Raw genomic sequence first — 24,314 nt, forward strand, 5'->3', positions numbered from 1 at the left:
CCATGACAACCAGGTCAGCACTCAAGCAGGCCCCCGCCCCTCCCTGGGGACTGGTCCCCAGGTAGATTTTTCAGTTGTGGGGGAGTGGGAAGGAAGATGCCAGGTACCCTGCGGCCTTCTCCATCTCCATGGAGACGGCTTTTGGTGGCTCTGCAACAGCCATTCCAATAAATGCTGCTTGACTGCATCCTCACAGCACCCCTGACGGGATGGACGTGGTTATCCCCAGTTTACGGATGGGGAAATCTAGTCATGGGGCGTGACAGCAACTCGCCCAAATCCTCCAGAACAGAAGCGGTAGGAGTCTCCCTTTGGTAGGAATCTCTGCCTGGTTCACAGGCCGTTTCTGCCGCTGCCAGGTCCGGGAGAGGTTTGTGTGGGGTAGGAAGATAAGAACACCCACGCCAAGCTTCCAATCAGTAAAATCTGCTCCCACCGAAACCGACTGGCCTTTTAAATACGGGGGGAAATTTTAAAACTTTGAAGAATCCAAGCACCCAAAACAGCCAAAGAGATGCTCGTGGGTCCTGGTCAGTGCATGGCTGGACACACGGGCCCGACACTGCTCCCGGCGAGGGATTCCACCCCCAGGCCCAGAGGTGCAGGCTCACTTTTACAGGGGCCAGCAAAGGGCAGAGGGAGAGGGGCTCTGGCCCAGCACAGGGACAGGGGACAGGCAAAGGCCAAACCCCCCACCCCCAGACACCACTGTGAGCCCAGAGCAGGAGGGACCCCCGTGGTGCCCACGACAGCAGTGCACACTTGGGGTCCCGACTCCCCCGGGCTCATGTCCAGCCTGGTTTGACATTTCCATCTGCGTAGGTCCCGGCGGGGCTGGGGGGGTCGAGGGAGGCGCCAACTTGCCTGGTCCACCACGGAGGTGAGGGCGGCCTCGATGGCCGTCTGGCCTCTCTTTGTCGCCCTGACGTGATGGTACGACCCGTTCTGGGAAGAAGCCAGAACCTCAAAGAACTCTGCAGGGAGCGTGGTTTCGATGTGGATGTTCTGGAAGGTGAGGCGGGAAGGTGAGATGAGCTTCCAGGACAACTCAGGGACGTTGGGATGCAGGAAAGAAGCCGTGTGGCCCCAAAACAGCAGCCAGGCCCTGGATCTGAGCTCTGAGTGCTCTGGCCTCTGACCTCTGACCCCTCCCAGGCTGCCCTCCCCTCGTGGCCCGAGGACCTGGCGCTCCGAGCCCGAAGGCTACTGTTGGCTCTCAGACCCTGCGGTCCCAACAAGGAAACCACCAAATACAGAAAAGGACATCAAAAGCCCTCAGAGCTAATTTCACCCAAAATGGTGATCGACCGAGTCTTTGTCTAGTAACACAAGGAAGGCAGTGGCTTCGGCAGAGAGGCTGAAGGGGAACCTCGTCCCCTCCTCGAAACCTCAGACCTCACAAGGAAGGTCCGGAGATTCTCATGATCCTGGGAATTTCTCACAAAGGACCAAACACGGCCGAGACTGCTTTCCACCTGCCCATTTGTGATGCTCTTTCCAGAGCCAGGAAGCTACTGAGCTTGGCCTCAGTCAAGGGGCCTTCCGGACAGGTTGCAGGTATTCCTGGCCCTGAGGCTCTGCAGTGCTGTGAGGTCCCCGGGCTAATGAGGAGGGGCAGGAGGGCAGCAGGTAGATGCCACCTCCGCCGGCCCTGCATGACCCTGCTGCCCGGGGCCTCCTCTCCCAGCTCCAGCCCTGTAGGAAGCGGGGCCCCTGGTGCAGACGCACAGGCTGACAGGCTCTTGAGACGCCCGAGGGGTCCCACGACACTGTCTTCCATGGACCCAGCCGCACCGCTAGGAAGCACCGCAACTCAGCCTGCCTGCTCAGGGCCCCCTGTGTTTGGGGGCTGCTCGTTGGGCAGCTGCTCCAGGAGAGGCACCCCACCCCCCAACCCCATCAGGCCCGAAGGAGGACTCACATCCGACAGGTAGACCTTGTTGCCGGACTTGTCAAGCACTTCGACGGTGATTTCGTACAGGCGGCCGGTCTCGAGCACCCACCTGCCACCAGGGTGGACTGTGAACCCTACAAAACAGGCAGGCACAGAGCCTCAGCGCTGAAGCCACGGGGGCCTGTGGCTGAGGGAGAGGATGGCACTAGGCCTGGTCAGCACCGAGGCCCCAAGGCCGCTCCTCTGCACTCCTCCGGGGAGGAATCAGCTGTGCGTGATGGTGAGATCTAATGCCCATATCAGGCCTGAGCCCTCAGAACCTGAGCTGACCTCAGATGCACCAGGACCAAACATTCCCCACCGGCTGCCCCAGGGCCCATTCACACTTGACCCTATCCACGGTGGCTCTGACCCACAGTGAGACTACACTCTGAATCCACAGTAGGTCTACACTCTGAGTCCATTGTCAGTCTGTGCTCTGAATCTAGAGTAGATCTATGCTCTGAATCCACAGTGAGTCTGCACTCTGAACCCACAGTAGGTCTACGCTCTGAGTGCACAGTAGGTCTACACCCTGAATCCATAGTGAGTCTACAGCCTGAATCCACAGTAGGCACACACGCTGAATCCACAGAGTCTACACCCTGAATCCACCGTAGGTCTACACTCTGCGCGCTCTTCCTGTGAGCCGGCCCTGCCCTCCCAGGCCTCCAGCTCTGTTCCCACACACGATGCCGCCAGCTGCTGGCTGACCCCTGCAACGCCACGTGCTGCCCACCTCCACACCATCGCCTGAGCTGTGCCTCTGCCGGGATAGCGAACCCACACAAGAGCAGCTTCTGAGAAAACGCCTGCCTCGAGCACCATCTCCCAGAAGCCCTTCCGCTGCACTCACGTTTACTAACTCTTTACCACTGTCCTGTCACCATCTGTTTGCAGTGGTCTCTCCCTGCAAAACCAAGCACAAGGCCCCCACTTCCCTCCTCCAGACTCCAGTGCCCCGCACGTGCCAGACAGACGGAAGGTACCAAGGGTTCTGAGCAGACGGCGCTCCCAAGACACACAGGGCCACCCTGCCCGAGGTCACTACGTGTCAGCGTGGGTCTCACCCAACAGCAGCCTCACTCAGCAGCCAACAAGAGGACCAGGGGGCTGCTGGGTATCAGCCAACAGCTCTCTCACCCAAACCACCTCAGGGCGCCCAACAGGAGAGGCGGCTCAGGCCCAGGTAACACGTGTGTCCAGACATCTTTCCAGGGGTTGTCTCTACGGCAGCTCCTGGGCCCTGGCTGTGCCCGTCCGGGTCCTCCTGGGCTGTGGACTCCTCCCCTCCTGTCTCGGCCTCAAGCCTCGCCCTCTCTTCCACCAAGGCATCTTCCAAACATCCATAGCCATGGTGAGGTCTGGGCAGAGCCCTGGTATAAAACCAGAAGACACAGTCCTCCCCCACTCTACCCTATCCTGTTTCTCTCCCTGCAGAGCTGGCCACCAGCCGACCTTGGTCTACCCTCTGCTTATTCTGTGCACAGACAGGGGAAGGGCTGGGGGGGGGGGGCAGCCCCAGAAAGGGCAGGGTGGCACTGATGTCCCCGGCCTCCCCGCTGGCAGAGCTGGCCAGAGTGAAGCATTTCCTGGGGGGCTGTTACTTTTATGTGACTTTTTAACTCCTGTGATCACAAACGACCCAGGATGCCCACTCACCCAGGTACCCGGGTTCCACCACGTAGATGGTGCTATTGGGTAACCGGGAAGCGCCCTGCATGCGGATACCTGGATTCTGAATTAAGGAACAAATAAACCAGCTGGCAGGCGTCGGTTTGGCTCCCACAGCTTCGTTATCATCAATATCACGTGAGAAGAGGTCCCGGCCTGAGGCCACGCACAGCACAGGCCGTTTCCAGACTCAGCGGCCACAGGGCACTTCCTCCACTCCAGAAGGGGGACCTCTGCAAGGACCCTGGAGACCACCCGGGGCATGCAAACAAGTTGGGGACACATGACAACCCACACGGAAACAGCCTCGGCCAGGCCCCTCAGATGAGACCAGAGAAGGTTCCGGAGGCGGGGTTGGGGCTCCTCTCCGGCCACCACCCCTCACCTCAAAACCTCTAAAGCAAGTCTCCCCAGAGGTGAGCGATTCCGCTCAGCTGGGGTGAGATTTTGGTCCTTTCTGATTTTCAGACCTTGAGGGAAAACGGGGCTATTTTTAGCCTCGCCAAGCTTTCAGGGAGAAAAGTGACTTGACTTCCAAACAGCACGTCTCCTGTGCAAGACACGCAGATGCGTGCGCGCTGCCCGGGAAAAGGATACTCCTGTGGCCGAGGACCAGGTTGCTCTGTCCCAGCTGCACTGCGGTGACCAACGATGTGTCCTGGGCCAAGACCGCCACGGGCCGGCCCGGGTCTCCCTCGGGGCCCCAGACGTTGTTCTGAAGCTGTAGCTCGTACTGATCGGAGGGCATTGAGAGTTCTGGTCACCCAGAAACAAAGCAGAACAGAGAGGGGAGAGAGAGCAAAAACAGGAAATGTTAAAAGTCAGTGTCGCCTCCTACCCCACCCCAATCCCTGGACCCTGCTGCCAGTACAGCTGCTTGATTTTTTTGCTTCATTTTTTTTCAGTGCTTTAAATTTTAATATTATGCTCCATGGCTGTGGACAAAGCTGACACTCTCCATGAATTTTCAGAGGCAATCACTTTTTTGTGGATGCCATGAGCACCTTTCTTTTTTAAAATTAAGCGCAGCCTGTGACTCAAACTGCCAGCTGCTGGCCGGATACCGACATCAGACCCTTTCCTGTTCATCACGGAAGCAAGTGAATTCGGCTTCTGCATCGAGGGGCCCAGGGTGGGGCTCACTGGACCTAGGCGTCCTTTGGGGGTTTCCAAATAACCCACTCGCTGTGCCTGCATAGGTGGCCCCGTTCCAGCCCTCTTGCATGAGACAGGGACAGGATGCAGGGATCACAGACAGCTTCCCTGCTCACCACTGGGGTCCCAGGCAGGGACTGCCATGGAAGGCGCCCAGGACAAGGATCCTGGAGGAGTTTCAGCTAGAACATCCTTCAAAACTCCCAGGAATTCTGAAAGGGGGGCAACTTGCCCACCTCTTGTCCCAGGGTATCTGTTGTGTGTTCCAATAAGTCCCCAAGAATGTGCCCTGGAACAGAGGGTTCTCCAAGTGTGTTCCCTGGGCCACCAGCATCACCTGGGAAACTGCAAATAACTGGCCCCATGCCAGACCTGCTGAACCAAACTCAGGGGATGGGGGAGGAGGGGTGTCGGGGGGGGGGCAGCCAGCACTCTGCATTTCCACAGGCACTTGCTGGAACTGAGAAGCCCTTTCAGTCCACACAACCCACTTTCTGGTCTCTAATGGGGAAGCCCAGCCATGCTGGGTTGAGACTCTTGTAGATGATGTACCCAGTGATCAGAACACAGCAGCAGTGCATCAGGGACACGTCATAATAAAATAATAAGGTAACGCCACTGCTCAGAGAGCAGCATTACTCGGTGCTGCTTCAGGAAGCACTACTGTCCTCCCTTGTGTAACATTCTGCAAATGAAAAAGACCCTTTCAGGAAATAAACAGACCGACTCTGGACGCACCTTGCACCACGTGATGTAACCCTATTTACAAAGCCCAAAGGCGATAAAGAGAAGGGCCTGTCTGGCGGACCCCTTCAACACCTCTTTTTTGTTTTTTGCGGTACGCGGGCCTCTCACCATTTTGGCCTCTCCCGTTGCGGAGCACAGGCTCCAGACACGCAGGCTCAGCGGCCATGGCTCACGGGCCCAGCCGCTCCGCGGCATGTGGGATCTTCCCGGACCGGGGCCTGAAGCCGTGTCCCCTGCATCAGCAGGCGGACTCTCAACCACTGCGCCACCAGGGAAGCGCTTCAACACCTCTTGTATTGCAGGACCTCACTACTTCTCAGAGGCACTGAACAAGGAAGCCTTTGTGGATGTGAAAGGTCCCCGTCTGTCCACAGGCAGAGGAAGGCTGCTCCTGGGGCCCCAATCCAGCCCTACTATCACCCGCTGAGGGTAACGGGTCATCCTGTAGGCTGCCCTTCCATGGCCAGGAGGCCCACGTTCTCCTAGGAGACCTGGTCTCTGACCCCTCCCGACCCTGGCTGACCCCCCAGATGTGCTTCTGATTGTCAGAACCCCCACTCCCACCCCATGCAGGGTCCGGGGAGGACCATGGAGCTCCGGGGGCGGAGGGTCCGGGCCCAGAATGACAAGGAGCCCACTGCCCTGCCTCCGAGCCCAGCCCATCAGGCAGCCCAGCATGCACTCGCCCTGGGAGGCCACGGCTCAGGGTGCGATGGGTCCTTTACCAGCTGAGGCTTGGACGCAGGAACCCCTGTCCCACACCCGTCCTTTTTCCAACCTCAGCACAATTTATCCCAGTAATTTCCAGCATTCCCGTCACCCGAGTTCTTTTCAGACATCGACTCCCTCAGCCAGCTCGTCCTCCCCACGTCTTGTTCGGTCTAATAGGTTGGTTACTGGGCCGGGCACATCTACAGCACCAGCACCAGACAGCGAGCAGCAAGGGGAGAAGGCTGTGCCCCCTCTGTGCTGGGAACGCTGCCCATGGCCTCACAGACACCCCTCCTCCAGGCCCCTCTCCTCCCTCGCCTGCCCCACTGGCGGGGGTGTCTGCAGGTCACCACTGGAACTCCAGGCGGGAGGAACCCGGGCAGTCCCCTGACCACTGCAGCCCCCCAGCAGTGCCCGCAGTACAGAGTAGGGCCTCCGTAAACGGGCCCGAGAGAAAGGAAGCCCCTACTTAAGAGAAGGCAGGCAGACGTCGGGAAATAAAAATATGGAAGGCAAGAAGGAACATTACATGTTTAAGGAAGAAAGACTGAAAGAAAATGTGAAGAACTAATTTGGGGTAACTGCCCTCTCACCTGTAATTCTATGAACCTTCTGTGGGATGCCGTGCAAGACAGCGGCTTGCCAAAATTCATGTTCCCTGTAATGATGTCATGCCCTGACTTTCCTGTCTAGCAGCCAGTTAAAAATGACAGTGATGGGAACTGTATCTCAATTAAAGAACAAAACAAAACAACACAACCCATCAAAACAAACGGACAGTGAGCTTCCACCCGATGTCGTGTTCCCGGTGGACCTTTGCAGGCTCCTCCCCCATCTGTTCCCCTAGAGCATCTGTCTGGAATCCACTCCAGCCCTGTGGCACCCGTTACCATGAGTCACAGAGGTGTGTTTATTTCTGGAGGCGTTTTCCATCTCATTACCACACAGATGCAAGAGAGGCAGCTTAACTACTTCCTCTCCGGGGGTATCTTTCATGTGCCCCATTCTTTGACTTCTACCATAGGTCAGTGAGCAAACCCCAAAGTTCTCTGGGTGTCTTGGGATGTGCTGTCCATCTGGGCCACGCACCAAAGGGTAAGCTCAGAATCCCTCTTTATTAAATCCCCTCTAACCTCCCTGGTGGGGGCACAGCTCCCCGCCCTCATCTGCCCTCACAAAGGGGCCACCGGCCCTGCCCTGGGAGAACAGAAAGCCCTTCCTGTGCTCCTCTGGGGCCCAGCACCACACCACCCTGCAGGACTGATTAAGGCCAAGGACCTGACAGCTTTGTGACTATCAGGCATTCTGTGCCTTGGTTTCTTCGTCCGTAAAACAGGGTATTAATGCAACCCACCTCACAGAGTCGCTGAGTCATAATGTGAAAAGCACAACACCTAGGAAACTCTCATGACGGTCAGATGTTCCAGACTGTCTCCATCAGGCCACAATGTGTTCAAGACAGTGCTCTGGTGGAGACGGTATTTCTGAGAAGCCCCTGTGGGTGCCCTCTGGTCTTTCAACTTGTCTCCACTGCGTTCCCCCTGAGGACGCAGAGGCAGGGTCCTGAGAACTCCACCGCTGAGCCATCTCCCCTTTAAGGGTCTCAGAAAGCCACACCCAGGTTCGTCCCTTTGCTTTTAGACTCTGCATCCCTAAAGTCTCCGGTGCACGCCAGGCTCTGGCCAGGACCCCCAGCCCAGCTACGTACACAAGCCGCCTGCATGGTGACAGGGGCTAAAGAGCTGGACGCTGCACGCCCAGCACACGGAGACACTTGGAACCCCCAGTCTACTGCCCTTCAGCAGGGCACCCCGTGTGGGAGAGAACCAGGCCTCAGGGCAGGAGGGGCCTGTCCTCGGTTCTGAGGCCTCCCCAGGGCTGCAGCGCCCTGCCACACAGTAATGACTGACCAGACCCACTGCCCTCAGACTTTCAGACCCAACTATGGACGAAACCCAGGCTGCTCGGATGCTAAAGCATGGACACGCTTCCTAACTGATGCCCTGTAGTACAGACAGAGCAGCCAGCAACCTGGGGGAAGCACCTGCCCAGACATGCATCCAAGCGCTCGGGCCTAGAATGGGACACTCTTATACCCGAGACACTAGATGACCTGTGCTCTGACCAAGAACTGTGTGTAAACTAAACAAAAGGATGATAACGACAGTAATTCTTAGGAGGCTTGGTGCTGCATTAAGAACACTCACCACTGAAAATGCATCACACGTACACGGCACTTTAGAATTTCCAGAAAAAATCCACGTCCATTAATTCATTCTGCCCTCAGCACAGGCAGAAAGGCTTTGAGGGCTCCAAGAGAGAAACTGAGGCCCAAAAGGGAGGAGTGTCTTGCCAAGGCTGCCCAGCAGTCAGTGGCAGACCCACTGGCAAAACCCAGTCCAACGTGAAGCTCATGGCTTCGGACATTCTTAAAACAAAGGGATATAAACCCAAAAAGATGGAAAGCAGGGTCTCGAAGAGATATTTGTACACCTGTGTTCATAGTAGCACTATTTACAACAGCCAAGAGGCGGAAGCAAACCGAGCGTCCATCAATGGCTGAGTGTCTAAAACCTGGTCTCTACAGACAATGGGATGTTATTTGGCCATGAAAAGGAGATTCTGACACCTGCTACAACATGGATGAACCTTGAGGACATTCAGCTCAGTGAAATAAGCCAGACACAGAAGGACCAATACTACATGATTCCACTTATACGAGGTCCCGAGAACAGTCAGATTCATAGAACAGAAAGTACAAGGGTGGTTGTCAGGGTCTGGGGAAGGGGGATGGGGAGTCAGTGTTTGATGGGCACAGGGTTTCAGTCTGGGAACATGAGAAAATTCTGGCGATGGATGGTGGTGATGGTTGCACAAAATGTGAACGTAATCAACGTCACTAAAATTAACACTTAGAAATAGTTAAAATGGTAAATTTTAGGTTAGGCCTATTTCACCGCGATAAAAAAGGGGGGGCGTTGCCGTGAGTACCGAGCTGCGCTGGTGACCCACCTGTAATCTTCCCTTGCCTGATCTTCTGCACCTTGTAGCGGATGGATGTCCCCACCATGAGGTAGACGTCGTAAGCTGGGTTCAGAAGGATGTTCTCCAAAATCAGGAGCCTGACCTCCGCAGGGCGGACGTTCTTAGCACGAGGAAGAGAGGAAAGGTGAGGTGAGCCCGGAGTAGGGGTCAGTGTGAGCAAGAGAAAGGGTGTTTAGAACTTTCCAGTCTGCTCATGTGGGCACAGGGAGGGTAGGGTGAGAACACAAGGCAGCACCTTTGGACACCCCAGAAGCCCAGGGGAGCCCTGTGGTACAGCAGGCAGCCATTTAGAGGTCATTGCCAAAGTACACCGAGTCAGGAGTGATGGCTACGGATACAGAGGCCACTAGGGGCCCAGGGGCTCCACCCACAAAAGCCCCAAAGGCCCGTGCTGGGGGCCGTACTCCTGCGGCCCAAAGGAGCCTGACGATTGGAGAGACTATTCTTGGCGGGACACCACCCCTAGGGCACTGCACAGATAGCAGACCGACACACGCCGGGCTTTCTGAGAAAGAGGCTTATCTGCCTGCGCAGAGGGGCCCACAGAGGGCTCTCAGGAAGCGAGGGCGGGGAGGGCACCGTCACAGCCCCTCTCCTCACTTGAGCGCGCCTGTTTCTTACAGAAAGGAGTATATACCCGCCTCTGGTGCCCTGACTCTGGAAGCTGCTGCCAGAGAACGTGTCTCCATGCCCGTCTCTGGTGCCCAGCCGTGGGCTCTTGGGTCCCGCAGGACCGGAACCAACGGAGAAAGAGTTCTTAATCAGCTACCAGCCCCAGGGCACAGCAGAGAAACCCGATCTTTCTGGAAAGAGGCCCATTAGCTAATCATCACAGCTGCACCTGAGGGGCGGCTTCTAATTAAACACACATCTAAGGGCTGACAGTAAACCCTTCCTGAGGCCTTGGGGGTTGGAGGGACATACCTTCATGCCCTCCCTCTGCCCCACTCCAGAGCACCGGCATCTCTAGGAGGGGGGCTCTTATACATGTCTAGGACCCCAGCTCTTACACCTGGTGCCCTGGGTTTTACGGCTGCCGCCCAGGGGATGCCCCTGGATCACCTGGCCCTGGGGGCCCCTGGGCCCCACAGGACCATCCATCAGAGACAGTGCTTGGGCTACGAACCCCAACACTGCACACACAGCTGACTGACACCCCCCAGCCATTAGGTGGAAGAGGCTTACCTGCTGGAAAGAGGCTTTGGCCTGGAGGGCAGGCTTCAGGGCTGTCACGTGTAGGGTCTACAGAGGGGCTCTCGGGGAGCGTAGGCTGGGGACATTATCTTTGTACCCCCATTGCCTCACTACAGCTCGTGGCATCTCCCAGATGGGAGCCTGCACCCTTGTCTGGAGCCCCGATTCTTGTGACTGCCGCCCAGGAGACACCTCCAGATCCCCTGGCTCTGGGGGCCAGGGAGGCTCTGCTCACAACCCCAGAGGACTGTACATATGCGCGTCCTTTAAAAGCTGTCGTCTGGGGACTTCCCTGGTGGTCCAGTGGTAAAGAATCCGCCTTCCAATGCAGGGGACGCGGGTTCGATCCCCGGTCAGGGAACTAACATCCCACATGCCGCAGGGCAACGAAGCCCGTGAGCCTCAACTAGAGAGCCTGTGTGCCCAAAGTACAGAGCCCACGTGCTCTGGAACCCACGCGCCGCAACTAGAGAAGAGAAAACCCGCACGCCACAACGACAGAGAAGCCTGTGCGCTGCAACTAAGACCCGACAGCGGCCCCAAAATAGATGAATAAATAATAAGTTAAAATCTAAAAAAAAAAATTAATTAGAAAAAAAAAGCTATTGTCTGAGGGCCTGGCTTCTAACCAGTCTGGGTCTGGATCTAGGTGCTGACTGAGATCCTCCCCTTCGGGACAGAGAAAGACAAATAACATATGGTCTCACTTACATGTGGAATCTAAAACACAACAAAACACCCAAGCTCACAGACACAGAGAACAGAGTAGTGGTTGGCAAAAAGGGGGTGGGCAAAATGGGTGAAGAGGGTCAAAAAGTACCAATTTCCAGTTATAAAATAAATAAGCCCTGGGATGTCCTGTATAGCATGCCGACTATAATTAACAATACCGTACTGCACATCTGAAAGTTGCTCACAGCATAGATCTTAAAAGTTGCTATCACAAGAAAAATATACTCCGTAACTACATACAGTGACAAATGTTAACTAGACTTATTATGATCGTTTTGCAGTACATACAAATATCGAATCATTATGTTGTACACCTGAAACTACTATGATGTTGTATGTCAGCTATACCTCAACAGAAAAAACCAATAAGTTAAATAATATCTTTAATACATTAAAAAGAAAAAACAACCACAGAGAGCACCCACCTTGGGCCGGGCTCTGAGGTGGGTGCTTTCCACAGGCAGGACAAGGCCGCCTTTGCAGCTCAGCGTGAGCCCGGTCCCAGCCCAGCCCTGTGCCCCCATGGGGCCCAGGACACAAGAAGACAAACTCCCCAAGCACTAACTGCAATCCCAGGCACGCTGCAGGACTGTGCCGAACGTGGCTGCCTCACGTTTCCAAAACCCTCCAGGATTCCCAAGCTACAGCCAAACCGCTGAAGAGAGTGAATTCTCATCTGTCACTTTAGAAATTAATCAGCAGGTGTACCGCAAACTTCCTGCTTGGGCTGCAGGAACCAGGCAAACAAGAGGAAGACCCCAGGTCTGCAGCTCAAAAGGAGGCCCAGGCAGGGCAGGCCTGAGCCCACAAGAACCAGGAAGGAACCAGGCCTTGGCTAAACCCACTTCTCGCTGTCCTTTCCGCCCCTGCCCCACCTCCACTCCGAAAATGGGGCTTTGATGGAGAAGCAGGTGCTGGTGAGGCCAGACAATAGCGGGAGGGGGGGTCCGGAGTCCAAGCCCTCCACACGTGGGACCAGGTAACCAGTGTCAGGGCTGAAGGTGGGGCACAGGGTGAAATGGCTGGTGGGCCCTGGGTGTTCCAAAGGCTCGGATGTGTCTCTACAGCGGGACAGGGGAGCTCACTGAAGATAAGCTAGTTGATGCCAACCCCACTGCTCCCGGACCTCCCTGGAAATTGAGGAGAGAAGATGCCTTGTGACTGCAGAGGTGGCGGCTCTGGTGCCCCGGCCACCTGTTCCTAAGCCGTGGCTCACACCAGACACCGTTTCCGGTAGGGCATCTCCTCTCTGCTACTAAATATGTGAGGGAACCAGTCGTCCAGATCCCGCCCCGGAGCGCAGGTGCCCGCCTGCGCCCACCTTGTACACGGCCTCCTGGATGCGCGCCTTCAGCTTGGAGCTCCCCGTCTTCATCCCGGACACCAGGATGGTGTCCCCCTGCTTGGCCGCCTTCTCCATCTCTGAGATGTAGGAGGGAGGGATGTACGTGGACTCCAAAAAGGTCAGGATGCTGGAAAAGGAACGTGCGGTCAGACCTGACGCCTGGAACCCAGGAACCTCACGCACTCACTGTCCGAAGCTCCTGTGCGTGGTGCCAGACCCCATGTAAGTGGTGCTGACCTAGTCGGTGCTGCCTGGAAACCTGTTCCTGGAATGTCCTACCTCAGAATTGCCAGCGTCCCTGTGAAACATGCAGATTCTCGGCCCCGGCCCGGCCCTTGGTCTGCACGAAGCCTGGGGATCTGCATTTTATAAAACTCCCAATGTGATTATGATAAAAGGCAGGCACTGAAATTTGAAGACCGCCCCCTTAGTCAAAATGTTTTGGTCTCACAGACGTGAAAGGTGAGGCTCACGGAAGCTGATAGCAGGCCCAGGACCACAGGCCCAGCCAGGGCCCTTCAGGGCTCCCCAGGAGTCCCAGCCCCCTTTCTTGGCCAGCTCCTGCATCTGGGAAATGGTTCAACGACCACGCCCTCCAGTGTTAGAAATAGGGAATCACATCGAATCCTGCCTTCCCTGCGGTTAGGCTGTGGGGAGAAGGGAGGGAGAATTCAGGATGGGGTGGAACCCCCAGAGCACAGGCTGGTAAGCGGGGCCAGCCTGAGTCTCTCCCTGGCAGCCCGCGATTTACAGATAAGGCCTCCAGTTCCACCCGAATGAGAGCAGTCAGTCGGACACGCTTTCATTCTCCCCAAGATCTGCCGGGCACTATACTACCCAGTGATTTATTTCCTTGCCCAGTTTTACGATGTGTCACACACTGAATTTCATGAAAATCCAGGACACTCTGGTTCCAGCACCCCTTAGCACCTTGGACTTCGGTCGGCATTCGACTTACATGCCGGGTGCTTGGAAGCTCCGGGGGCCGTCAGGGTAGGAAACAAGCTTGGTGGTGCGAGCGGGGCAGGTAACCAGCATCCCCTGAACATCTAGTATGTGCCGGGCCCAGAGAGGGGCTCTCACCCCCGTCAGCATGCTCGCCCACCCTGCCACCCTCAGAGGTGGGCACAGTGACACCTCCATCTGCTGCAGGAGGAAGCTGGTGCTCAGGTGGTCACAGTCCTTGATGACGGCCACAGGCAGGACATCACAAGGCTGGGACAGGAGTGCAGGTCTCTTGGACCTGAAGTCCACATTCCTGGCTTACTGAGACCCCAGGAATTCCAGGGCTCAACCAGAGACAGAGGCTGACAGCCCAGCCCCCAAAGAGCTCTGACCCAAGAGGGCAACCTGGCTTGCACCAGTGTCAGGGCATAAGGGTGCCCGCCGTGGAAATGGCCGTGAGCTGAGCCTGGATGTGTCCTGGAACCCTGAGCAGGACTTTTAAAGGTGTAAACAAAAGGCCAGACTTGTAACTCCGCACAAAATACTTATCAATTGCAAGGGAGTAAGAAAGTGACTTCAGAGCAGGGCCCCTGGCAGATCCCACCCTACCCAAGCGATGACAGCGAACAAAATCATTGACGGACCAACAAAATCACGATACGACGCAACGAGAATACGGAATCTCGCCTCTGTGATGTTCCTGCAAAGATGCAGAACTCTGGGTCTAATCAGGAGGAACGTCAGATAAACCCGAAATGGGGGAGGGTCTGTAAGATAACTGGACTACAGTCTTCATGAGTGCAACGTCCCAAACGTCGAAGAAGGACCGAGAAACTCTTCCACACTGACGGAGACTAGGAGAGACAGGACGACATGCGGCAGATGACCCCGGGGGTCATGTTCTGCTACAAAGGATACAATTGGGATAAACTGGCAAAACTTGAACAAGGTCTTGTGACTGTGGGCATCACTGTTAATTCCCTAATTGTGATGACCGTCTTCTCAATGTGCAGGAAAACGTCCTCAGAGGCAGTAAATGCACATTAACGTAATTGGGGGTTACGGGCACCAGGTGGCAACTTGCTCTCAGGTGGTTCGGGGAATCCACTTTCTGTACTACACTTGCAACTTTTCTGTAGGCTAAAAATTGCTGCAAAGTCTTTTAAAAAAATAAGTCTTCCTCCCCCAAAAGGGACTATACTCTAACATTTTTATAATACAGCACGAGGCAATGCAGCATAGCAGGGGACATTAGCCCAGGTCTGCACCAGCACCGGCCAGCAGAACCTTCTGGGATGGAAATGCTCCCCGTCTGCCCTGTCCAGTGTGTGGTAACACCAGCCACACAGCTAACAAGCCCTTGACACGTGGCCAGTGCAATCAAGGATCTGAATTTTCCACTGTACCTAGTTTAAATTTAAACAGCCAGGATAGGGTTCATGGCTACCACACGGCACTGTGAGAATCTATACACATCTGAGTTCAAGTTGTAGCTCCGCCCCTTACCAACCTAAGGCACGTGGACAGTGGTACGGAAGCCACACGGCCGTTGGGGGGACTGGCTGAGTCAAGATGGGTAATGAGTCTGTCTCACAAGGAGTCCGCCTGCAGGCCCACTTCCCACCCCCGTGCTGGGGAAGGCAGCCTCCTGCGCCTGGAAGAGGTCACTGCAGGAAGGTCACCCCAGCCGGAACTGTCTCCCCGTTAGCTCACCCCCAGCAGGGCCGCACCCCGCCCCTCGCCTGTACCCCGGGACAGCTCCCATTGTCTGGGACAAGCTTTCTCTTCGGCAGCTGGACAGCCCAGCCTCCTCGACGATGTCCCACAGAACACATCCCCGTGGGCTGCACAAGCAGCAAGGTTCCTGCACAACCGTGTGAGCCGAGGGGGATGATGATGATGGAAGCCCCCAGCCCTCATGGAGCCGGCGACAACCCCCTTCCCGCCTCCCTTCCAAGGCAGGCGCCTCTTACCGGAGCGCATTGTGAGTGTCCGAGTACCCGTCGGCCTCTGTGTCCTTCACGATCATCCAGTCAAAGACCAGCCCGGCCAGGGTGCTGAACGTGTTTCCTGTAGGAGCAGAGGGGCGCATCCGAGTTACCCCCCGGGGCCAGGGGCAGGGGACATGCACCAGCCCCTGCAGAGCAGGCGGCACTGCCTGCAGCCTCCAGCCTCCATTCAGCAGGGAGGGAGGGAGGGAGGGGAAACGAGGCTGAAAGAATCAGGGTCACGTGACCGTGAGGAGGGAGCCCTGGCCTCTCGGGGGAGCCGTGTCCTTCCCGCTGTACCTCCTGCCTGTGCGCACCCGTCACCCCTCACGTGGGGAAGTGCTTTACAGTTTAGACGGTGGTTCCTGAGACTGTCACTCACTCCCCCCTCACCACCTCCCTGTGCTGGGAAAGGAACCCAGGCCGTGTGCTTTCATGTGCCCATCCTTGCCCCTCGGCCGAGATGCTGAGACCCCAAGTCCCAGGTGGAGGAGGTGGACGCTCGCACAGCCGGCCTCGGCTCTGAAGCCCTGGCTGCCGTCCGCGTGCCTTGGACCAGACGCCAGAACACGCAGAGCCCAGCACGTGACTGGGCGACCGCTGCCGGAGGAGGACTCAGGGAGGGTCTGAATCCCTCCGTAAACACCTTGTCAGGGTAACTGCAACACGTGGTTCTACGCAGACACCCGGGAACAGAGCGGGGGATGAAAACTGGGCGCTCAAAGGCCCGATCTGCTGGGAACTATGGTTTGCTTTTTCCCCAGGCGATGTTGATTTTACATTCCTTAATTGGCTCCCATCATTTCAAATTAAGAAATGCAGTATACTGTATGTCCAACTTGCAAGTTCAAAAGTCTGAAGACCCCGCTGCCTGGGCCCTGCCCCCTCTGGTGATGAGAGGCTGGCTCAGCCTCTCCAGCTGGTCTGTCCCACTCCCCACACCACACCCTATCGCCCACACCCACTCCACCTCCATCATCTACATTCCTGCCTCGCCAGCCCCCAAAACAGAGCATCTGGGGCCCAGGAAAGCTCTTTCTTCACTGCGAAGCGCAGAGCATTTAGAGTCAGGCCCCACCCCACCTCTGAGGTCTCAGGGCTGTTGAGATCGACAGGAGAGAGTGCCAGCCAGCTCAGGGGCGAGTGCGGTCCAGCACGGCCTTCTGAGGACGAGAAGACCGAGGTTGGGGGAGGCCTCCTTGGGTCTCGTAACCTGGAAAATGGAGACAGGAAACCCTGCGTTCATCCATTTCAGTGGTTACGCTTGGAGCTCGGTTTTTCAGTCAGAATCCCCGCATCTCTGTCATGTTCGGATGTGAGGGGAGGGATGAATGTGGGATCATTCCTGGAGCAGAAAGCATCCTGGGGCTTCCAGAAGTTTCACCCACATGGGCAGGGGCGCATGCAGGACCAGCTGCCTAATTTGCAGGGCTGTATGCAAATGAAAACTTGGGGCTCCTCATTCCAAAGGCAGGGAAAGCACCAGAAGGACGCAAGTCAGACTTGGGAGAGTTGGAAGGAGACAGAGAAAGCCCCAGGCGTGGGGCTGGCTGAGGCGGTGCTCCCTTGGGCGGGTAGGGACACTCTAGGGTGAGTGCAGACCCTCAGAGGTACCCAGAGTCCTGCCCTGCAATTTGGGGTACACATGGGTGTGCCAGTTACAGGGGTCCCCTCCTGCCAGCCACTGGACCAACACACTGTGTCTTAGCTGAGCAGGCTCTGTGGAAACTGAGTCAGGCATCTCTCCTTCCCACTCTGCTGATCCCCGCGCTAAGCCTCGGTAGCCTGTGTATGGATATGCTAGGAAACCAGATGAGGGTGGGTGAGAGGCTCACTCCGGCCAAAATGCAGCCTCTAGAACGGACGTGCCCTGGGAGAGGGATGGCCTCTGCCACGCTCCACCCCACATACCCTGGGGACACGCACCTATCCCAGGCCCCCGCTGGGGATGGAAGGTGGCCGTAGTCACAGGACAAGGCTGGGGAGGGAGAGGACAGGCAGGACCCAGGACACCAGGGGACAGGGCACAGGTGGCCAGGAACCCAGCCCAGGAGGCAGGGAGGTGGCAGGGAAGCAGGATCTCAAAATCACGGAGGCTCCAAGTCCCATCAGACCCCACTCACAAAACACGAGCACAAAAATAAATGTATTAAAATTTCAAGACGGCAACAGTGGAGCATTAACCAAGCCTGGGGACCTCTGTAGCACGAGAGCCTGTGTGAAGCTGGCCCTGACGTCTGGATGACAAAATGAAACCACAGGAGATGGCACGTGACCTGACTACAACTTCCCAGAGTGGACAGTGGGCAAGGGCACCTTCCAGCAAAACAGGCTCCAAGACCCACACATTCAGCAGGAATTTGCAGGCTTGGAGGTAGGGGCAGTTCAAGAAGCTTCTGCCTAGAGTTCTGCCGTGTCTCTTTGAAAAGCAGCTATTATGTACTCCTGAAAGTAACACAACATTGTTAATCAACTATACTCCAATATAAAATATTTTTTTTTAAAAAAGCAGCTATTAGACCTACTATGTGCCAGGTGCTCACATTAACAAGGAAATCCCAGGGCCCAGTCTCCGGAGGCTGCACCCCCTGTCCTGGTCCCAGGAGGGCAGCCGGAAAACACTAAGCAACTCAACTTAAACATTTGCTGGATGCCCGCTGGGCCCAAAGTCCAGTGTCAAACAAAGAATGAAGTGATCCCAATTCTGCCCAAGTGCGGAGCCTGACAACGAGTAAAAAGTGCCCCGTGCCCCAAGGCTGGGCTTGCGAATCACTGAGGGATTTCAAGGAGGGACAAACTCCACCTTGGGAGAGCCCTAGAGAAGAAAATATTGGACGGGATGCCCAGAGGGCCTGGGCTTCAGAAAGCAGAGATCCGGAAGTGGGAGTGGACGGTGCTCTGAGTGGGAGGTGAGGCGTGGCATTTGGGGGACCGGAGCCCCCAGCACTGCCCGGGCACCAGGTACATGCGGGCTGGGAGAGAACTCTGAAAACATTAACTCGAGGCAGGAACCCTGCAGATGGCCTCAGGCCAATAAAGCAGACCCCAGCCCCTGGTGCAGACCACGGTGCCCAGGAAAAATGCAGCAGTTGGAGACAGGCAGTGTGGCCTAGTGGACAAGAGTTCCAGCCCCTGCTCTGCCGCCCACAAGCTGCATGACCCTGGGTGAGTCACTGAAGTTCTCTAGGCCTCAGCTTCCTTGTCTGTACAATGGGCTAATGTATAATTACCATCCACCCTTGTGGGGTAAAAGACGACACTTAGGGCTGGGCACCTAACAATGTTTGCTGAGCCACAAGCAGGTTAAAAACCAAACAGGCACCAACCTAGATAAGGTACATCCCTTCTGAGACTGGGGGGCCCTCCAAGGTTATGAAGGTCAAGTTTCTCTTTATAAAGGAGACTGACCAGTAGGGAGGATACAGGCTCAGGACAAAGGAAGAGGGGATTTCTAAGGAACTAGTCCAAGCAATTCTGGGTGGGGACACCCTCACAGTGAACAGGGAGGCAGGGAGTGAACCACCTGGTGCCACAAAGGTGGGCCTTGACCTGGGCTCTTCCTGAAAGGCCGGTGTATGCAGGCCTGGGTGAGCCAGGGTTCCCCCCAGAACTGGCCACATGCACCACCAAAACCTTAGGAGTGGGAGGACTGTGAAACGTGATCCCCTAGGGCCACGGGGCACCTGTCCCACACAGGAAGGCCAGGCAGCCACCTTCCATTCCTGACACATCCACCAGCTGCCCAAGGGGAAAAACCAAAGTGACTTAAAAATGAATAAACTATTAAAAAAAAAAAAAGATGGAGAATAACAAGTGATGGTGAGGATTTGGAGAAACCGGAACACTCATGCATCACTGGTGGGGATGTGAAACAGCACAGCCACTGTGGAAACACTCTCCGGCTGTTCCTCAGAAAGGTACATATAGAGTTGCCCTTTGACTCAGCAATTCCACTCCTGGGTGTAGACCCAGGGGAAATGAAAGCCTATGTCCACACAAAGACTCGAACCCATGTTCACAGCAGCACTACTCACAACAGCCCAAAGGGGGCAGCAACCCAACTGTCCACCAACTGACGGAGGGATAAACAAATGTGGTCCATCCATACGATGGAACATCGCTCAGCCATGAAAAGGAACGAAGCACCGCCACAGGACACAACGTGGGTGAACCTTGACAACATGCTCAGTGAAAGATGGCAGACACCAAAGACCACACACTGTATGATTCATCCATATGAAAGCCCCAGAAGAGGCAAACCTATACACACAGACAGTAGATGAGTGGCTGCCAGGGGCCGGAAAGAGAAAAGCACAAGAACCGACTGCTAATGGGTGTGGGGTTGCAGTTTGCAGTGATGAAAAGGTTCTAAAATTAGACAGTGGTGACGGCTGTACAACTTTGTGAATATACTTTTAAAATAAACCACTGAACTGTACACTTTAGACGGGTAAATTTCATGGTATATAAATCTCGATAAAAATAAACAAAACTTGGGCCGTGGGGAGGGATAGATTGGGAGTTTGGGAATGACATGTACACACTGCTATATATAACATAGATAATCAACAAGGACCTACTGTAGAGCACAGGGAATTCTGCTCAATACTCTCTAATAACCCATATGGGGCAAGAATTTGAGAAAGAATAGATACATGTATAACTGAACCACTTTGCTGTACACCTGAAACCAACACAGCATTGTAAATCAACTATACTCCAATATAAAATAAATTTTTTTTAAATAAACGCAACTTTCTTTTTTAAGTGACAAGACAGGAAATAGACCAGAGAGGTTAAGAGCAGGGGTTGGCGCACTATGGCCCTTGGGCCAGATCTAGCGCCCACCAGTTCTTGTGAATATAATTTTATTAGAACAGCTACGCCCCTTCATTCCACACTGTCTGTGACTGTTTTAGAGCCACGCTGACACAACTGAGCGGCTGCTGCAGAGACGATCGGGCCGGCAAAGCCTAAAACAATTCCTACCCAGCCCATCACGGAAAACACGTGCTGACCCCTGGCTGAGAGTGAACCCAGGACCCAACCAGGCCGGAGCTCAGATTCTGGCTCTGCTGCGAACGAAGGACTAGCATGTGTGTGTGCCTGGTCTGTGTGTGTCTGTAAGTGCACTGTGTGTTCTCTCTCAGTCTCCGCTCCTGGAAGTGAAACGAGTCAGGACAGGTGAGGCGCCCAGAGACGCCTGGCTCCAGTGAACGGCATATGACCCCCGCCACCGCGTCGGGCAGGTGAGCTCCCATCAGCTCGCTGCACAAACTCCTCCTCGGCGCCCTCTGCCTCAAGACCAGGCGCAAATCCCACACCTGACACAAGGCCCCTTTATATCCTGTGTCCCTTGGCGTCTCCAATTTCAGTCTCAAGGATGAAACGGGGTCCCCGCCTGGCAGACCCCACATCCCTCGAGGCTCAGTCAAACATCCTGCCTTCTAAGAAATTGTTCTGACCCCTGACCTCCACGCCCCACCTCCAAGCCCCCTGGAGTTGCTCCCCCACCCAGTGGTCCCTTCACACTTTGCACCCAACGTGATTACAAACCGCACCTGCCGGGATGCACGTGGGCCTGATCTACCCGTGGACCCCCTGGCCTGAGATGCTAGGGGCAGAGGCCCCGTGCGCCCGCCCCACCACAGCAGGACCCCAGGACCTGGCAGACCCAGAAGGCAGAACACACTCCATGGCCACCCAGCGCACTGAGCACCCACCACACACCAGGCGGGGCTGACCCTTCACACTCACTCACCAGGTCCTCGTGACCAGGTAAGCATCATTATGTCAGCTTCACAGATCAGAGGGGAGTTCAGAGAAGCTGGGCAGCTTATCCGATGAATGAATACAGAGCGGAAGGAAGGCTCGGACAGATGCTTCGAAACACTGATTCTGCCCCCAAGGGACATTTGGCGATGGCTGGAGAGATTTCTGGTTGTCACAGCTCAGTGGGTGCTACTGGCATCCGGTGCATAGAGGCCAGGGATGCTGCCAAACACCCTAAAATGTACTGGGTAGTCCCCACCACAAAGAATTATCTACCCCAAATGCCAATCCTGCCTAGACTGAGAAACCCTGATCTATAACAATGTTTTGAAAAAGCCAGGGCAGGGGGGGCTAGAGTGGTCAGGGGAGATTTCAAAGACAAGGTGAGTCCTGGCTTGGACGTGAAGTTTTAGAAGATCCTTCATCTGGAAGATGCCTTTTGCCTGACCTACTTTCTTCAACAAGAACCTTAACCTACAAATTTTCCCTTTGCTCCTTGACCAAGAGGTCAGGTTACAGCCAAGACAGTCTGCCAACCAGCAGAACAGACCTTCCACAAAGAATCCCAGCCCAGAACAAGCCAATGTTCTGCTATGAAGTGAAGGATGGTACGTGGGGCCGGCAGCATAGACGTGCTCTCTTACACACACACACGCGCGCGCGCACGCGCGTAGGCTGCAGTCTGGATCAGGAAGCCAGCCCCAGACCCCAGAGCCTCTGTTGTTCACAGCAGTGACCCCGTGAGCCCCTCCCAGCTGTGCACAGGCACGGAGCTGGCCTCCAGGCCCTGTGGAGAAGTGGCCGTGGCCTCGCTGCCACCGCGGGCCTGGCGTCCACGTAGAGGTGGTCCTGACCTCTTCCACGTTGCCCCCCTGGCCGGAGCAGCCCGCCTTGGGGGAGAGCAGGCCGCACACGAGGAGAGGAAGAAGCAGAGCCCGCCGGGCCGGTGGCCTCACCTTCCGAGTCCAGGGCCTGGATCTGAAGCTCCAGCGGGGAGTCCTCCAGGTAGAGCTCGCGGGTGGTGGAGACGATCTGAATGCCGTGGATGAGGTCCACGATGGCGTCGCAGCGCAGGACCTGGCCGGTGGCTGCAGGGGAGGGAACACAGGGTCAGCCGGAGGGCGGCCACCCCACCTCCAGCGCCTCATAGGTTGGGTGGTCTTATTCTTTGGGAAAGACAAGGGAAACCAACAATCCCCCCCAAGAAACAGGGCTGGAAGAACCGAGTCGATCCTCAGGACCTCCACGAGGCCCGAGAGTCAGCACGGACGTCCAGGAAGTAAGGGCCTTCCAGACACTTTCACTGCCCATCTTGTACTTTTCCACCGCGAGCGCCAGCGTGTAAAGCTGTGTGCAAAACACTCTTCCTAGACTTCCGAGTTTTGTTCAGAGTGTAACCACTGAGCTAAACGACAAGGGTTCTGGTATGATAAGTTAGCCTCCAAAAGGACGATGCTGTTCTGAACGCCTGTCCCTACCCTGAGATTAGCAATTACACCCGGAATTTGTGCATTTGTGTGTGTCTGTGTTTACACTGCAGTTTTTGCATAAGACTATCAACTACACTATAGTATAAAAAAAGAGTGTGCACGTCTACACGGATTTCTTACTTGCTCCATCAATAAGACACATAAATGGCATTACCTGGAGAATCCTCTAATGTAGAAAGTAACAGCTTGTGACACGAAATCATTCCGACCATTCTCCAGGCACCATATAACTACTTGTACACCCTTAACTTTGTGAGAAAGCCATTCAGCCCCATTTATCAAAAAACCTTAAAAATATTCATAGGCTGTGACCCAGTAAAGCTGCGAATCTATCCTTGGCAGGAAATAACCTGAAGGAACCCAAAACTGTTCCCCGAATGAAACTATTTATTTTCCTATATGACACTGAAACAAACATCTGAAAACGATCTGAGTGCCTCATACACGGGAATGCTTATAGCACAACCTCTGGTTAAGAATATTCTTCGGCCATTAAAAATACAGAGTGAAGTAAGTCAGAAAGAGAAAGACAAATACCGTATGCTAACACATATATATGGAATTTAAGGGGAAAAAATGTCATGAAGAACCTAGGGGTAAGACGGGAATAAAGACACAGACCTACTAGAGAACGGACTTGAGGATATGGGGAGGGGGAAGGGTAAGCTGTGACAAAGCGAGAGAGTGGCATGGACATATATACACTACCAAACGTAAGGTAGATAGCTAGTGGGAAGCAGCCGCATAGCACAGGGAGATCAGCTCGGTGCTTTGCGACCACCTAGAGGGGTGGGAGGGAGGGAGACGCAAGAGATATGGGAACATATGTATATGTATAACTGATTCACTTTGTTATAAAGCAGAAACTAAGACACCATTGTAAAGCAATTATACTCCAATAAAGATGTAAAAAAAAAAATTCTATAATAAAATGGGAAACTTTTCATACCATGTTAGGTGGGGGAAAAGCATGACAAAAAATTCATTGTTTTCTAAGCATCTTACGACCATAATATGGCAAATTAAATATGGGGAAGTGAAACATTGCACAACTTTCTTCATTTTGAATCAACGCCCATTAAGAGTTATTTTGGTAACAACTAATAACGTAGAAATGAAAGCCAGCCTCCACGGGAGGGCAAGCAGGACAAGGTTGTGGCAGGAGGGACCAGGGTTCATGTTGCCTGCTCAGTGTCGCCCCAGCTCCATGGGCGTCCTCAGACCCAACAAGAGAAGGGAAAGCGTGGCCATGGGCTCTTCCGTCCCTGTGGCCCGAGGCCTCAGCGGGGTGTTTCCAGCCCCTCAGCCCCCATCCCCACCAGGGGCCACGCGGCGCACTGGGAGGCCTTACTGATGTCCTCCGCGAAGATGATGCTTGTGAGGCGGGCGGGCTGGGACAGGCGGGCCTGCACCACTGCCTTCCGGGAGCACTGCTGCTCGTCCAGGCCCAGCGGCTCGATGCTGGCCACCTCCGGCCGGGTCGATGACCTGTGGCGAGAAGGAGAGAAGTCACCCTCTGGAGCCACGGGAGAGGCAGGGCTGGGACCGGAAGCCAGAGCCGCAGCACCCCCCATCTGTCCCAG

The 24,314-nt window shown here is 55.3% G+C and overlaps 1 protein-coding gene across 2 annotated transcripts in view; it reads right to left on the bottom strand.

Annotated features, from left to right (window-relative positions):
- NUP210 (nucleoporin 210) overlaps positions 1-24,314 on the bottom strand; it is a 100,725-nt gene that overhangs the window by 66,277 nt on the left and 10,134 nt on the right. For both annotated transcript variants that reach the window (XM_027093697.1, XM_027093698.1), the window contains exons 2-10: positions 24,083-24,219; positions 22,198-22,329; positions 15,455-15,551; positions 12,513-12,663; positions 9,233-9,365; positions 4,205-4,363; positions 3,596-3,664; positions 1,922-2,028; positions 865-1,005 (exon numbers count right to left, since the gene is read on the bottom strand). In XM_027093697.1, coding sequence (XP_026949498.1) covers positions 865-1,005; positions 1,922-2,028; positions 3,596-3,664; positions 4,205-4,363; positions 9,233-9,365; positions 12,513-12,663; positions 15,455-15,551; positions 22,198-22,329; positions 24,083-24,219 — 1,126 coding nt within the window. The remainder of the gene's footprint in view (positions 1-864; positions 1,006-1,921; positions 2,029-3,595; positions 3,665-4,204; positions 4,364-9,232; positions 9,366-12,512; positions 12,664-15,454; positions 15,552-22,197; positions 22,330-24,082; positions 24,220-24,314) is intronic.

The sequence above is a fragment of the Aethalodelphis obliquidens genome, unplaced genomic scaffold (assembly GCF_003676395.1).
Source record: "Aethalodelphis obliquidens isolate GAN/ISIS:26980383/991018 unplaced genomic scaffold, ASM367639v1 scaffold86, whole genome shotgun sequence".
NCBI lineage: Eukaryota > Metazoa > Chordata > Mammalia > Artiodactyla > Delphinidae > Aethalodelphis > Aethalodelphis obliquidens.